The sequence below is a fragment of the Anomaloglossus baeobatrachus genome, chromosome 3, assembly GCF_048569485.1.
Source record: "Anomaloglossus baeobatrachus isolate aAnoBae1 chromosome 3, aAnoBae1.hap1, whole genome shotgun sequence".
In the NCBI taxonomy this organism is placed as follows: Eukaryota; Metazoa; Chordata; class Amphibia; order Anura; family Aromobatidae; genus Anomaloglossus; species Anomaloglossus baeobatrachus.
Genome location: NC_134355.1, coordinates 690,892,486 through 690,906,591, shown reverse-complemented (window position 1 = coordinate 690,906,591; position 14,106 = coordinate 690,892,486). Strand labels below are relative to the sequence as shown.

General features: G+C 50.6%; 1 protein-coding gene across 1 annotated transcript; it reads left to right on the top strand.

The window, feature by feature from the left end:
• Nucleotides 1–3,117: 3,117 nt before the first annotated feature.
• On the top strand, nucleotides 3,118–9,476 carry LOC142295781 (GRB2-associated and regulator of MAPK protein 2-like). Its single transcript, XM_075338870.1, has 4 exons — nucleotides 3,118–3,249; nucleotides 6,134–7,291; nucleotides 7,866–8,038; nucleotides 8,286–9,476. The coding sequence occupies exons 1-4, from the start codon at nucleotides 3,223–3,225 to the stop codon at nucleotides 9,280–9,282; spliced, it is 2,355 nt and encodes a 784-aa protein (XP_075194985.1). The 5' UTR covers nucleotides 3,118–3,222; the 3' UTR covers nucleotides 9,283–9,476.
• The last annotated feature ends 4,630 nt before the right edge of the window (nucleotides 9,477–14,106 follow it).

Here is a 14,106-nt window from a genome sequence, read left to right as displayed (position 1 = left end):
ATCAGTCGCGGACAACTCCAAGTAGGTGGTAACCTGGTTTATGAAACCACGGCACTCAGAGCTGTCCCCGCTGAAGCGCTCTGGGAGCACAAGGCGAGGCGACCTTCCGCACAATTCCACAGCCTGAGTAGCCGCCTGGGTGGCGACTGTTGCTAGAGCAGCCTTATCGGGGGAAGACCGCTCCACTGCTGCCAATCGTGACTCCAACTACTGCACATAACGCAGCAACTGCTGCTGCTCTTCAGTCATAGCCAGACCTTTGGCGCGACCGTAATGTTACGAGGGGGACCCGGGGAAGCGTGCCAAGATGGGAAATGGACAGCTTCCGCCGGTCAAGGTCCACTGTGCGGTGTAAGGGACCGCTGCTATGGTCAGGAAAGAGTGAGCGGGTTGCTGCTAGTGATCGTCTGGAATGTCACAGACGATCTATGTACACCGGTCCGACCAAACCCGTGAGGGTTGTATGGCTCGGGGCTTCTCGATCGGTGTACCTGTTGCACGGGGACGCACAGAGGTGCCTACGCACGTGTGCCAGCGGGAGTCACAGGATATGGCACGAGGGTAGCACAGAGGTGCCCACGCACGTGTGCTTTCAATAACCAGGTGAGTCCGGTGGAGACTCGAGGAGCTCACCTGGGACAGGAACACGGCCTGTAGAAGGAGATACTGCCGGAGCAGCAAGGCAGGGACACGGCCTGCAAACCAGGTGCTGCCTGAGCAGCAAGGGCAAAGCCCACGAAAGACAATAATGCCTGAGCAGTGGCGTGGCAGCACGCTGCCAGACATCCAAACATAGAAGGACGGTCACGCACTGCCATGATGGCAGGGGGAGCTTTTAAGGAGGTGTAGCTCCACCCAAGGGCGGGCGCGAGACGGGCGTGACCCAATCAGGGTTCGTGACGTCCTGGCCCGGCCAGTCAGGATTCAGCACATCACCAGCCTCGTCATGGGGCCGTGTGATATCAGTGAGCGAATCAGAAGACGTCACGTGGAGCACATGCTCATCTTCCTGCCTCTGGGTCATAAAGGCGGGATCCCCGGTTTCACAATGTGCAGAGACATGGAAGTCTTGCTGCTTCCCTGAGCATCTATTCTTTGCACACTGCGCAACCTCCCAGAGCCTCTGTGACGCTGAGCAGGAGAGCTCGTGGCAGGCAAGGGATGGGAGACCGCTCCATTCCTTGCAAGGAGAGAACCCCTAGGTGTCACCCTTCTGCTGTGTCTCTAAGAAGGCAACTCCTGCAGACTGCGCAGTCTCCCAGACCTTTGGTGCTGCTGAGCAGGAGGGCTTGTGGCCGACAAGGAATGGGGGACCACCTCATTCCTTGCAATAAGAGAGCCACGACGAGTAACAGGGCACCATGCCACTAGAGCAGGGTAAGGGGTGCACCATGCCACTAGAGCAGGGTAAGGGGGCACCATGCCACTAGAGCAGGGTAAGGGGGCACCATGCCACTAGAACAGGGTAAGGGGAGCACCATGCCACTAGAGCAGGGTAAGGGGCGCACCATGCCACTAGAGCAGGGTAAGGGGTGCACCATGCCACTAGAACAGGGTAAGGGGAGCACCATGCCACTAGAACAGGGTAAGGGGAGCACCATGCCACTAGAGCAGGGTAAGGGGCGCACCATGCCACTAGAGCAGGGTAAGGGGTGCACCATGCCACTAGAACAGGGTAAGGGGAGCACCATGCCACTAGAACAGGGTAAGGGGTGCACCATGCCACTAGAGCAGGGTAAGGGGAGCACCATGCCACTAGAGCAGGGTAAGGGGTGCACCATGCCACTAGAGCAGGGTAAGGGGGGCACCATGCCACTAGAACAGGGTAAGGGGTGCACCATGCCACTAGAGCAGGGTAAGGGGCGCACCATGCCACTAGAGCAGGGTAAGGGGAGCACCATGCCACTAGAGCAGGGTAAGGGGTGCACCATGCCACTAGAATATGTTCTGCAGGTAACAACAGTCACAATCAGTAGTACGTGCACCGGCCGTCGCTGTGAATGACTCCAGCACATCTGTGGCCACAGGACATGACTAGTCTCTCACACTGCTCTGGGGGGATTTTGGCCCACTCTTCTTTTACTCTCTTCCATAGTTCTTTGACTGTTGTGGGTTTCTTGGCCAGAACTTTGTCACCAAGGATTTTCCAGAGGTTTTCTATTGAGTTTAGGTCAGGAGCTGCTTTCCCCGATTTGCTGTGTGACAAGGGGGCATTGTCCTGTATGAAAATTGCTGCTGATTGAGGGATGGACACAAGTAAGGAACCGCGTGTTGTGAAGAAGGTTCTGATCCACACTTGTATCACTCTGCCATGTAGCTGTATGAGAGGTCCAACTCCTGCAGAAACCATGCCCCTTCCTCCCCCGCCTGTCACTGACTTCTTAACACACTTTGGGTTCAGTCTTTCCCCCATTTGTTAATGAACATGATGTTTTCTATATTACCCACATAAATTACACTTACTTTCATCAGTAAAATGACCTGAGGACACTTCTCCTCTGTCCACACAGCATGCTCCTCACCAAAGGGGAGTCTAGCCTTGTGATGCTTTCTGCTAATCAGAGGTTTGGTAACAGCAGAGTCGGCTTCAGTCCAAATGCTCTTACACATCGTGACCCTGTATGACGAGACAGATCCTTACCCTGCTCAGTGCTGAACTGGCGGCAATTCCAGCTGCAGTGTGGGAATTCCCTGCATTTGCTAAATTCTTCACATGGACACTGATTCATTGTGCAAAATAAAAAATGCTATTTTTTTCTTTGTATATCATCTTTTTCGCCCCTTCTGTAGACCTAAAAGTGACCTGAAGAAGTAAAGTCATGTGCAACTACTAACATGTGCGCAATAGTTTCTGCTGTATGAAAAATCTCGCTGTGGTGGGGGATGGGCATTACGACTCTGTACCTGATGCATTGTAGCAAATCCTCAGCTGTGAGGGCAGGGCTGGTTTTCTTTGGACAGTTTGCATGTCTCTGCTGACAGCTGGCAGTGATCTTGTAAAGGACGAGCAATAGTTGCATTTCTTCTCATCACTGGCGGTGGTCCGGACTCAGTGGTGATGTATATCGGGCTCCGTGTGACCCAATGGTTAGTGACATTATTTTCCTCTTCTCTCCAGGGAAGTTTAAGCTTCTGGATCAGGACCGGGACGTGCGGGAGCCGGTGCAGTATTTCAGCAGCGTTGAGGAGGTGGCCAGCGTCTTCCCGGACCGGGTCTTCGTTATGGAAGCGATCACATTCAGCGTCAAGGTCAGAAATGGGGTTTGTAATGGGGGACGGTTACATGAGGTCTAGGAAACCGTATTGGTCAAGGGGCCTCGTGGTGGAGGTGGATCTGCTTGGCCCATAAACCTGTAAGAATCTGTGCAGCAAGAAAGGGGGACGGCGTCTCCAGCAATGGAGGGAGCAGAAACAGCCAAGTACCCCCAGTCCGGACCGCGTCTATAGGGGCAGAAAACCTCCCAAGTTTTAGGACCCTTAAGCTCCCCCTAGTGGTGGCTGCAGAAACAATCTTATCATGTATCTCTGTATACAGGGAGCTCCCCCTAGTGGTGGCTGCAGACAGGATCTTATCATGTATCTCTGTATACAGGGAGCTCCCCCTAGTGGTGGCTGCAGAAACAATCTTATCATGTATCTCTGTATACAGGGCGCTCCCCCTAGTGGAGGCTGCAGACAGGATCTTATCATGTATCTCTGTATACAGGGAGCTCCCCCTAGTGGTGACTATAGACAGGATCTTATCATGTATCTCTGTATACAGGGAGCTCCCCCTAGTGGTGGCTGCAGAAACAATCTTATCATGTATCTCTGTATACAGGGAGCTCCCCCTAGTGGTGGCTGCAGACAGGATCTTATCATGTATCTCTGTATACAGGGAGCTCCCCCTAGTGGTGGCTGCAGAAACAATCTTATCATGTATCTCTGTATACAGGGAGCTTCCCCTAGTGGTGACTGCAGACAGGATCTTATCATGTATCTCTGTATACAGGGAGCTCCCTCTAGTGGTGGCTGCAGACAGGATCTTATCATGTATCTCTGTATACAGGGAGCTCCCTCTAGTGGTGACTGCAGACAGGATCTTATCATGTATCTCTGTATTCAGGGAGCTCCCCCTAGTGGTGGCTGCAGACAGGATCTTATCATGTATCTCTGTATACAGGGAGCTCCCCCTAGTGGTGGCTGCAGACAGGATCTTATCATGTATCTCTGTATACAGGAAGCTCCCCCTAGTGGTGGCTGCAGACAGGATCTTATCATGTATCTCTGTATACAGGGAGCTCCCTCTAGTGGTGACTGCAGACAGGATCTTATCATGTATCTCTGTATACAGGGAGCTCCCTCTAGTGGTGACTGCAGACAGGATCTTATCATGTATCTCTGTATACAGGGAGCTCCCTCTAGTGGTGGCTGCAGACAGGATTTTATCATGTGTCTCTGTATACAGGGAGCTCCCCCTAGTGGTGGCTGCAGACAGGATCTTATCATGTATCTCTGTATACAGGGAGCTCCCTCTAGTGGTGGCTGCAGACAAGATCTTATCATGTATCTCTGTATACAGGGAGCTCCCTCTAGTGGTGGCTGCAGACAAGATCTTATCATGTATCTCTGTATACAGGGAGCTCCCCCTAGTGGTGGCTGCAGACAGGATCTTATCATGTATCTCTGTATACAGGGAGCTCCCTCTAGTGGTGGCTGCAGACAGGATCTTATCATGTATCTCTGTATACAGGGAGCTCCCCCTAGTGGTGGCTGCAGACAGGATCTTATCATGTATCTCTGTATACAGGGAGCTCCCTCTAGTGGTGGCTGCAGACAGGATCTTATCATGTATGTCTGTATACAGGGAGCTCCCTCTAGTGGTGACTGCAGACAGGATCTTATCCTGTATCTCTGTATACAGGGAGCTCCCTCTAGTGGTGGCTGCAGACAGGATCTTATCATGTGTCTCTGTATACAGGGAGCTCCCCCTAGTGGTGGCTGCAGAAACAATCTTATCATGTATCTCTGTATACAGGGCGCTCCCCCTAGTGGTGACTGCAGAAACAATCTTATCATGTATCTCTGTATACAGGGAGCTCCCCCTAGTGGTGGCTGCAGACAGGATCTTATCATGTATCTCTGTATACAGGGAGCTCCCCCTAGTGGTGGCTGCAGAAACAATCTTATCATGTATCTCTGTTTACAGGGAGCTCCCCCTAGTGGTGGCTGCAGACAGGATCTTATGTATCTCTGTATACAGGGAGCTTCCCCTAGTGGTGACTGCAGACAGGATCTTATCATGTATCTCTGTATACAGGGAGCTCCCTCTAGTGGTGGCTGCAGACAGGATCTTATCATGTATCTCTGTATACAGGGAGCTCCCTCTAGTGGTGACTGCAGACAGGATCTTATCATGTATCTCTGTATACAGGGAGCTCCCTCTAGTGGTGGCTGCAGACAGGATTTTATCATGTGTCTCTGTATACAGGGAGCTCCCCCTAGTGGTGGCTGCAGAAACAATCTTATCATGTATCTCTGTATACAGGGAGCTCCCCCTAGTGGTGGCTGCAGACAGGATCTTATCATGTATCTCTGTATACTGGGAGCTCCCCCTAGTGGTGGCTGCAGACAGGATCTTATCATGTATCTCTGTATACAGGGAGCTCCCTCTAGTGGTGGCTGCAGACAGGATCTTATCATGTATCTCTGTATACAGGGAGCTCCCTCTAGTGGTGACTGCAGACAGGATCTTATCATGTATCTCTGTATACAGGGAGCTCCCTCTAGTGGTGGCTGCAGACAGGATCTTATCATGTATCTCTGTATACAGGGAGCTCCCTCTAGTGGTGGCTGCAGACAGGATCTTATCATGTATCTCTGTATACAGGGAGCTCCCCCTAGTGGTGGCTGCAGACAGGATCTTATCATGTATCTCTGTATACAGGGAGCTCCCCCTAGTGGTGGCTGCAGACAGGATCTTATCATGTATCTCTGTATACAGGGAGCTCCCTCTAGTGGTGACTGCAGACAGGATCTTATCATGTATCTCTGTATACAGGGAGCTCCCCCTAGTGGTGACTGCAGACAGGATCTTATGTTATTTTATACTAATGGCAGCTGTTTGATATTTCTTGTCTTTTCTTCATTCTAGGTGGTCTCGGGGGAGTTCAGTGAGGACAGCGAAGTTTATAACTTCAACCTTCATACGGGGGATGAACTGACCCTTATGGGACAGGCAGAGATCCTCTGCGCGAAGACAGTCAAAGAGAAATCGCGATTTAACACCATCCTGAGAAAGTTAGGTAAAACTGGCACCTTGGGCAAACAGGTGAAGGGTAAGATGCCCTGCCTCATCTGCATGAACCACCGCACCAACGAGAGCCTCAGCCTCCCTTTCCAGTGTAAGGGCAACTTTAGTACCCGCAGCCCCCTGGAGCTACAGATGCATGAGGGGGAACACACCATTCGAAGCATCATTGAGAAGGTGCGCCTGCCCGTCAATGTTGTGGTTCCCACCCGTCCTCCTCGCAACCACTATGACCTCCATGTTATCCGTGAAGGACATCGGTACAAGCTGGTCAGTATCATTTCAAAGACTGTGGTTCTATGTTGTCTACTACGTAAGGAGGAGGTGAACCCCTTCCACTTCCTGCTGCTGACGGACATGCCGCGATTCTCTCTCCCCGAGGGTCTTCTCTGTGGAGACCCTCATTTTGACAAACTGGTGAGAGACTGTGCCCATTACTGCCAAGAGCAAAGGTTCAACCCGGATGATTACTCCAAGGCCGTCCGGGAGACCAAGACAGATTTTGCAGAGGAATGTGCCAGTCCACGGAAAATTTGTGTCTGCTTGCAAGGCTTCTCATCTGGCTCCATCAACTACACCCGGGAGGAGCTGAGCCAAGGTCTACAGCGCCTCTCCTTGTGTGTTTACAGTGGAACCATCTCGGGGGATACGAGCCCTCATGAGCTTCCAAGTCAAGTCTTGGGATCCTCTTCAGATACCTCAGACTTAGACAGAGAGTACATGACCCCAGATTGGGTGGACCATGATTTTAGGACTCAGGAACAATTAGAGATACCGTATGAAGAGCTTTGGACGAATCAGAATGTTGAAAACTATTCAGAGCCCAGCAGTAAGCCCGTCAGCTTAGAAAGTGGCAACAAGACTCAGCAAGACCTTATCTGCTTCGCCTCCTCTCCTTCTCCCTTAGAGGGGAAGTCATGTTCTCCTCCTTCTCCTCCGGCCTTAACTATTGAAGAAGAAAAGACTGATACACCACCACCGGTGCCGCCCAAGTCAGAAGCGGTAAGTCTATACCTTCACCTGGATTTGTAGCTGCTGGTCCTTATAACTTCCATTCCTAGAGGACAATCCAGTGCTGAGGTCTCGCAGGTGCTTGGGTACAGGAGTCCCCAAATGTTTGAGATGGGTGGATACTTTTTAGCTCCAAGGGTTGGTTAATGTCTGGAAACTTCTAGAGAATGAAAGTAAACGTCTTTACAAAGTTCGTTGAAATGACTTGAGACCTCAGAGGAGGGTGCAGATGATGAAAATTTGGTATTTCTTGGTGGACATTCCCTTGTGGAGTTGGGTTGGAGATTAAATGTCTTACAATCTTAGGTCCATATTGTTAGGAAGTAGAGTTCTGAAAAGTAGATGAGCTCATCCATTACCAGCAAATCCTCCTGGACAGCAGGGCCCATGATACTATTTGTAGAGCCTGGGTATTCCAGTCTGACCGGGTGCTTGGAGGGTGTTGTTTCATGGGGGAAACGTTGATGTGACCTGGGATTGCTGGAAACATGGAATAACAGGTCTCTATAAAGTCAATGTCTACATGACTAACAATCTGGATAATGGAAGCGCTCATGTTTTGCAGGTGAGGGAGGAATGTCGTCTCCTCAATGCTCCTCCTGTTCCTCCGCGTGGGGGCAGATACTTCTCTTCATCTTCCAGCCCACCAGTCCCACCACGTCTTCCGAAGTCCCAGCTCCCGCAGACCCACACTCCGAGCCCAGGCTTGTCCTACTACTCATCGGGACTCCATGACATGTAAGTAATGGGTGTCGTTTCGTAGCAGCCATCAGAAAGCTGTAGACCTTCTTGCGGTGATGTCCTGCTGGATGAGCGGTCTAAAATGCTCATTGTGCATGTTGTTGAATCACAACTTAAATATCAAGTTCACCCATTTCATGAGGCCAGTAATAACACGATATGAAATGCCTATGGGTCAGCACCCACTGGACATGACGCCACCTATCACTCCGAATCAACTCTGACCTTCTTCTCTTCCTTACAGATCAGGGACCCGCAGTGGCAGCTGCTCCCCCTCCCCGGACTCCTACTCCTTATATTGCTATCCTTGTACGTGGGGAGACTGCAAGTCTGGAGACGCATCAAATCGACAGATGTCTAACAGCATGGCCTCCACCGCTCAACCTACCCAGACTTCTTGGTCAGATTCTTGGGCCTACGCAGACACGGGGCCAAGCGTGGCCAGCGGACGCTCCACTCCTCTGCTGAGCACAGACACCACTATTAAGACTTATTACAGTTGTCCCAGGTTGAAGGCTCCTCATACCCAAAAACGCTTTGCCCCATTTGGAGCCTTGAATCCATTTGCCAACCCGGCCTTTGCGTCCACTCCTTCATCCTCCGGGGATTGGTTAGACCCACTGGAGCATCTAAAATCTTCATCTTCTTCCGTCTCTGATGTTCTTGACTCTTTTGATGTCTGTAATAGTCAAGGTACATCTCCAGATTCCTCCTCCATAGGGTCTGAGCTGCGGTTCATGCCAGAGTCCATATTCAAGAATGGAGGAGGAACAGGAAGTGGTCCGGTGCCTCCGCCCCGGCAGGCCAAAGGGTTTGAGACTGAGAATATTGTCATTAGAAGCACAACGCCATTATCACCCACCATAGTGCGGGGGGCAGAAGGCGGCATCACCAGAGTGTACCTGACGCAAGGGGTCATTGAGGTGCCACCAATCTCATCCAGAAGTACCATAGATGCCTCTTCTCCTCACACACCAGGAGGGCCCAGGGGGCTGACAGGAGACCCCAGTGCATGGCACCCTCCACCCGATCTATCGGCTCTGTCTGTAGAAGAAGTCTCAAGGTGCCTCAGGTTTATCGGCCTTTCAGAAGACGTAGTGACTTTCTTTGTAAGGGAACGTATAGACGGCAGCATCTTCGTCCAGTTGACGGAGGAGATCCTTTCGGACGACTTCAAGCTGACAAAGCTCCAAGTCAAGAAGATTATGCAATTCATAAAAGGCTGGAGGCCGAAGATCTAGTGACTATGAGGTCCAGTAACAGGAGCCCGGGCCGGAGACTTCAGGGTTATTTTTTATCAATCTGTAAACTCATTTTTTTCGGACTCTGTGAATAGTTTCTGTCCACACTTCACATAGCACAATTTGCACAAAAATAGAACAAAGGTGACGTGAGCCGCTGCAAAGTTTAATACGGAAGCCGAGTAATAAATGCAAAAACTCACATTGTAGAGTCAACGTTCTTCTTGTTGTTATTAAGGATTTGTGTCGTTACACTTCTGTATGGTCACGGCTGATCCCCGCAGCAGCTCCGAGCTCCCATGGGGCCCCGGCCGACCTACCTCTGCAATTTATCACCTCCATCCATCCCTCTGATATGAGGGCGTTGGAGGAATATCTGCCGGGCAGTGCTATCCTCGAGCAGTGGTACCTTCAGACAAGAACACATGCCTAGATCCGGGATGGTGGGCGCAGACAGGTCGCCAGTGTAGACAGGACATTAGAAGCAGAGAAAATGTGAGAATCTGAGCTGCTGACAAGGGCCAGACAGTGATGGCTGGGGGGGCTGCGTCCACAACAGCAGGGTCTTCACAATCTATGGTAAGGGATAGGGGACTTAGAGTGTATGCTGTACTCACCCATTCTATATCATGGTGGTACGCTGCTTGTAGGTCATGCAGCTAATTAACCTTCATTGCATATGCACTGCTTTCCCCACCCACCGGCACCTGTGATTGGTTGCAGTCAACCGCACCCCCACACTGAGTGGCAGCTGGCTGCTTCCACTCACAGGCACTATGCCCATCTATATCATAGGCTGGGGTCACACTGGCGTATTACCCTTGGCTCCGACTCTGCTGCGAGTGTGGTCCGAGTGTCACGTGACTGATCCGATCCTGCGATGCCAGATTTTCTCACTGCACTCATGCGAGTCATACGTCAGTGTGACTGCACCCGTAAAAAATTGTCGTTGCCACCTCCCCCACCTATATTATGATACCAGCCCAGATAAAGCATACAGCTACAGGCTGCAGCCCCCAGTCCTGCACGTATCTTAGCTGTATATCAAACCAAGGCCGGCTTCTCACTTACGAGTTTCTCGCAGTAGAGCAATGTGAGAAAATCTCGCATTGGAATCGGACACATGTTAGTGAATGATTCAGCTCTCATCTGCGATTTTTTTCTCACTCCAAATCGGACTGAGGAAAAAAAAAAAAAAATCTGAGCATGCTGCATTTTGGAGAGTTTCGAACGCGAGTCTCTCCAATGCAACTCTATGGGAGCGTGGCGGGGGGGAAACCACATGTCACACGGACCGGCACTCACCATCCTAGTGACATTCGTTTTTCTAAATACATTAATCGCATGTTTCTCAAAACACTGGAAATGAGTGAAGTCTCATAATGTCGGTCAATCTCTGTCTCTGTCAGTCGGTCTCTCCCTCTCGGTCGCTATTCTCTCTCTGTCGGTTGGTCTCTCTCTCTGTCCATGTCGGTCTATCCCTCTCCCCCCCCCCCCCTCTCTGATACTCACCGATCCCCGATGCGGCGCTGCACGGCATTCACACTGCTCCGGTGGCTTCTCCTCTTTTGAAAAAGCCAGCTGCTCATTCAATCTCGTATTCCCTGCTTTCCCCACCCACCGGCGCCTATGATTGGTTTCAGTCAGACACGCCCCCACGATGAGTGACAGATGTCTCACTGCAACCAATCACAGCTGCCGGTGGGCGGGTCTATATCATGCAGTAAAATAAAGAAATAAATAATTTAAAAAAAACGGCGTGCGGTCCCCCCCAATTTTGATACCAGCCAGGGTAAAGCCACACGGCTGAAGGCTGGTATTCTCAGGATGGGGAGCCCCACACCCTAACAATATCAGCCAGCAGCCACTCGGAATAGCCGCATCCATTAGATGAGACTGTCCCTGGACTGTACCCGGCCATCTCGAATTGCCCTGGTGCGGTGGCAATCAAGGTAATAAAGAGTTAATGGCAGCAGCCCATAGCTGCCACTAAGTCCTAGATTAATCATGGCAGGCGTCTTCCCGGGATAATCTTACAGGTTAATCATGGAAGGTAAGAAAATGAAGACATACACCAAAAAAATCCTTTATTTGAAATAAATAACAAAAAAAAAAACACCCTCTTTCACCACTTTAATAAAGTCCCCAACTACCCTTCCATGTCCGACGTAATCCACAGAGGTCCCTCGACGCTGTCAGCTCTGCTACATCGGAAGCTGACAGAGAGCAGTCACAGACCACGACCGCTCTCTGTGAGCTCCCGGCAGCGACTGAAGTGAGTCGCGCTATCAGCGATGACATCACTCAGGTTACCCGAGGCCACAGATCTCAGCAGGAGGACTTCTGCTGTGGCCACGGGTAACCTCAGTGACGGCACCGCTGATATCGCAGCTCACTCGCGATTTGCGGTCACCGGTGAGACCTTCACCGGTGACCGAAAATCAGGCCATGCCACACAGACAGAGCCGCGGGATGACAATGAAGTCGGGTGACGTGCATCAGACTTCTTTCTGATCGCGCGGCTCTGTCTGTGTCTGCTGTCAGCGGCTATTCAGCTCTGCTACATCGCTCTGGCTGTGTCTGCTGTCATCGACTATTCAGCTCTGCTACATCGCTCTGGCTGTGTCTGCTGTCAGCGACTATTCAGCTCTGCTACATCGCTCCGGCTGTGTCTGCTGTCAGCGGCCATTCAGCTCTGCAACATGGCTCTGTCTGTCTGCTGTCAGCGGCCAAGTAGCAGAGCTGAATGGCAGATGACAGCTGCTAAGAAAAAAAAAAAAAAAGGATCGCACACGCATTGCACACGCACTGCAATCATGAGAAAAATCTCAGGATCACGGTGCAGTTGCATTGCACACTGATCTAACATGAACTAAAATCGGATGAGTTTTTATCATGCAACTCGGACCGATTTTACACACATATGTGTGTTTCCAGCCTTAGAAAAACTGCATGCGGCTTTTTTTAATGTAAATTAAATAATTTTTAAAAACCGGTGTGCCGCCCATTTCCCTCCCCCCTCCTATTTTGATACCTAGCCAAGATCAAGCCCGACAGCTGGGGCTGGTATTCTATTCTCAGACTGGGGAGGGCCAAAGTTATTGCAGCCACTAAGTCCTAGATTATTAATAGCAGGCATCTGAGACCCCCTTCCCCATCACTAATCTGTAAGTGAAAGCAAATAAGCACAAACATCGAAAAAATCCGTATTACTTACCGGTAATGTTTTTTTCCGGAGCCCATAACAGCACCACTCATGAGAGAGAGGCTCCACCCATCCTGAACTGGAAACCCACTTGAAAATAATAGGGGGCGGTACCTCTCCCCAGCTCCAGTTGGTTATCGAGCATGAGAGGACCTCCAGACATGATTAGTACACCACCACCAAATACATTTCAAGTGTAGGAAAGGATAAACAAATAAGAATTGGGAGGGTATCTAGTGGTGGTGTCATGGGCTCTGCATAAAACCATTACCAGTAAGTAATACAGATTTTTACCCATCACCATGACAGAATCACTGTGAGAGATTAGAGAGATAGAAGAATCAGGGGGCCACAGCATCAAGCACACGCCTTCCAAAAGACAACTCCAAATTGGAAGCGAGATCAAACCTGTAAAGTAGATGGAGAAGACCATGTTGCCGCCTTACAGATCAGGTTAATCGGGACCAATGCCATCGCCCTGGTAGAATGTGCCTTGAAACCCACAGGAACTCCGCTAGAGGAGTATGCTAGAGAAATAGCCTCCCTAATCCATCTAGCCATCGTACGCTTACTTACCTGACAGCCCTTGCTAACCCCCTGGTATGATACAAACAGAGACCTAGAATTCCTCCAGTCCTGCGTGATACGGATATAGTGTAAAAGTGCCCTCCTGACATCTAATGTGTGAAGACGCTGCTCCTCCAGAGACACTGGGGAGTCCTAAAAGGAAGGAAGTACTATCTCCTGAGACCCCTGTAAGAGTTTTAAGACCTTCGACAGGTAGGCTGGGTCTAGACGAAGGATGACCCCATCATCAAAAATTTGCATGTAAGGGTCATCTAGGGACAGTGCCTGGAGATCACCAACTCTCCTAGCCTAGGTGAGGGCCAGTAACAGGATAACCTTCATGGTGACGACCTTTACCGAAGCCTAATCTAAGGGTTCAGAAGGACTCCTCGTTAAAGCATCCAAGACCAAATTCAAATCCCAAGGTGGCAGCCTGGAAGTGGGGACTGGTGTGGCTCTGTGAGAGAATTTTATAAACCTGACTACCCAGGGGTTAGCTGTGAGACTATAATGATATAATGCCCTAAGCACGGAGACATGCACCTTAAGGGTGCTGACAGCCAGACCCATCTCCCAGCCCCTTTGGAGAAATTCCAAAATTGCACGATCGGAGGTTTCCCTCCTGGACTTTCCCCTGAAGCGGCTAAAAACTTATCCCACTCCCTACCATAAATTCTCGTAGTGACCGGTTTCCTACTGGCTAATAAAGTAGACGTAGACATTATACCACTAGAGAAACCTCTATCACTCAGCAAGCTCCTCTCAAATTCCAGGCCATCAAGTGCAGGCCTGGAACTTTAGGGTGGAGAATTGAGCCCTGTAACAGGAGCTCGGGAATCTCCGGCAACACCCAGGGATCTGAGACCGACATCTGCTTTAGCCAATATAACCAAGCCATTCTGGGCCAAAATGGGGCTATAAGGAGATCTCGAGCCTGATCCTGCCGTATTTTCCTGAGGACAGACGGGAGCAACACAAGGGAGGGGGGGGGGGGAAGCATACAGGAGACCGTGGTCCCAAGGAATGTGGAGGGCATCCACTGTGTAAGGGTT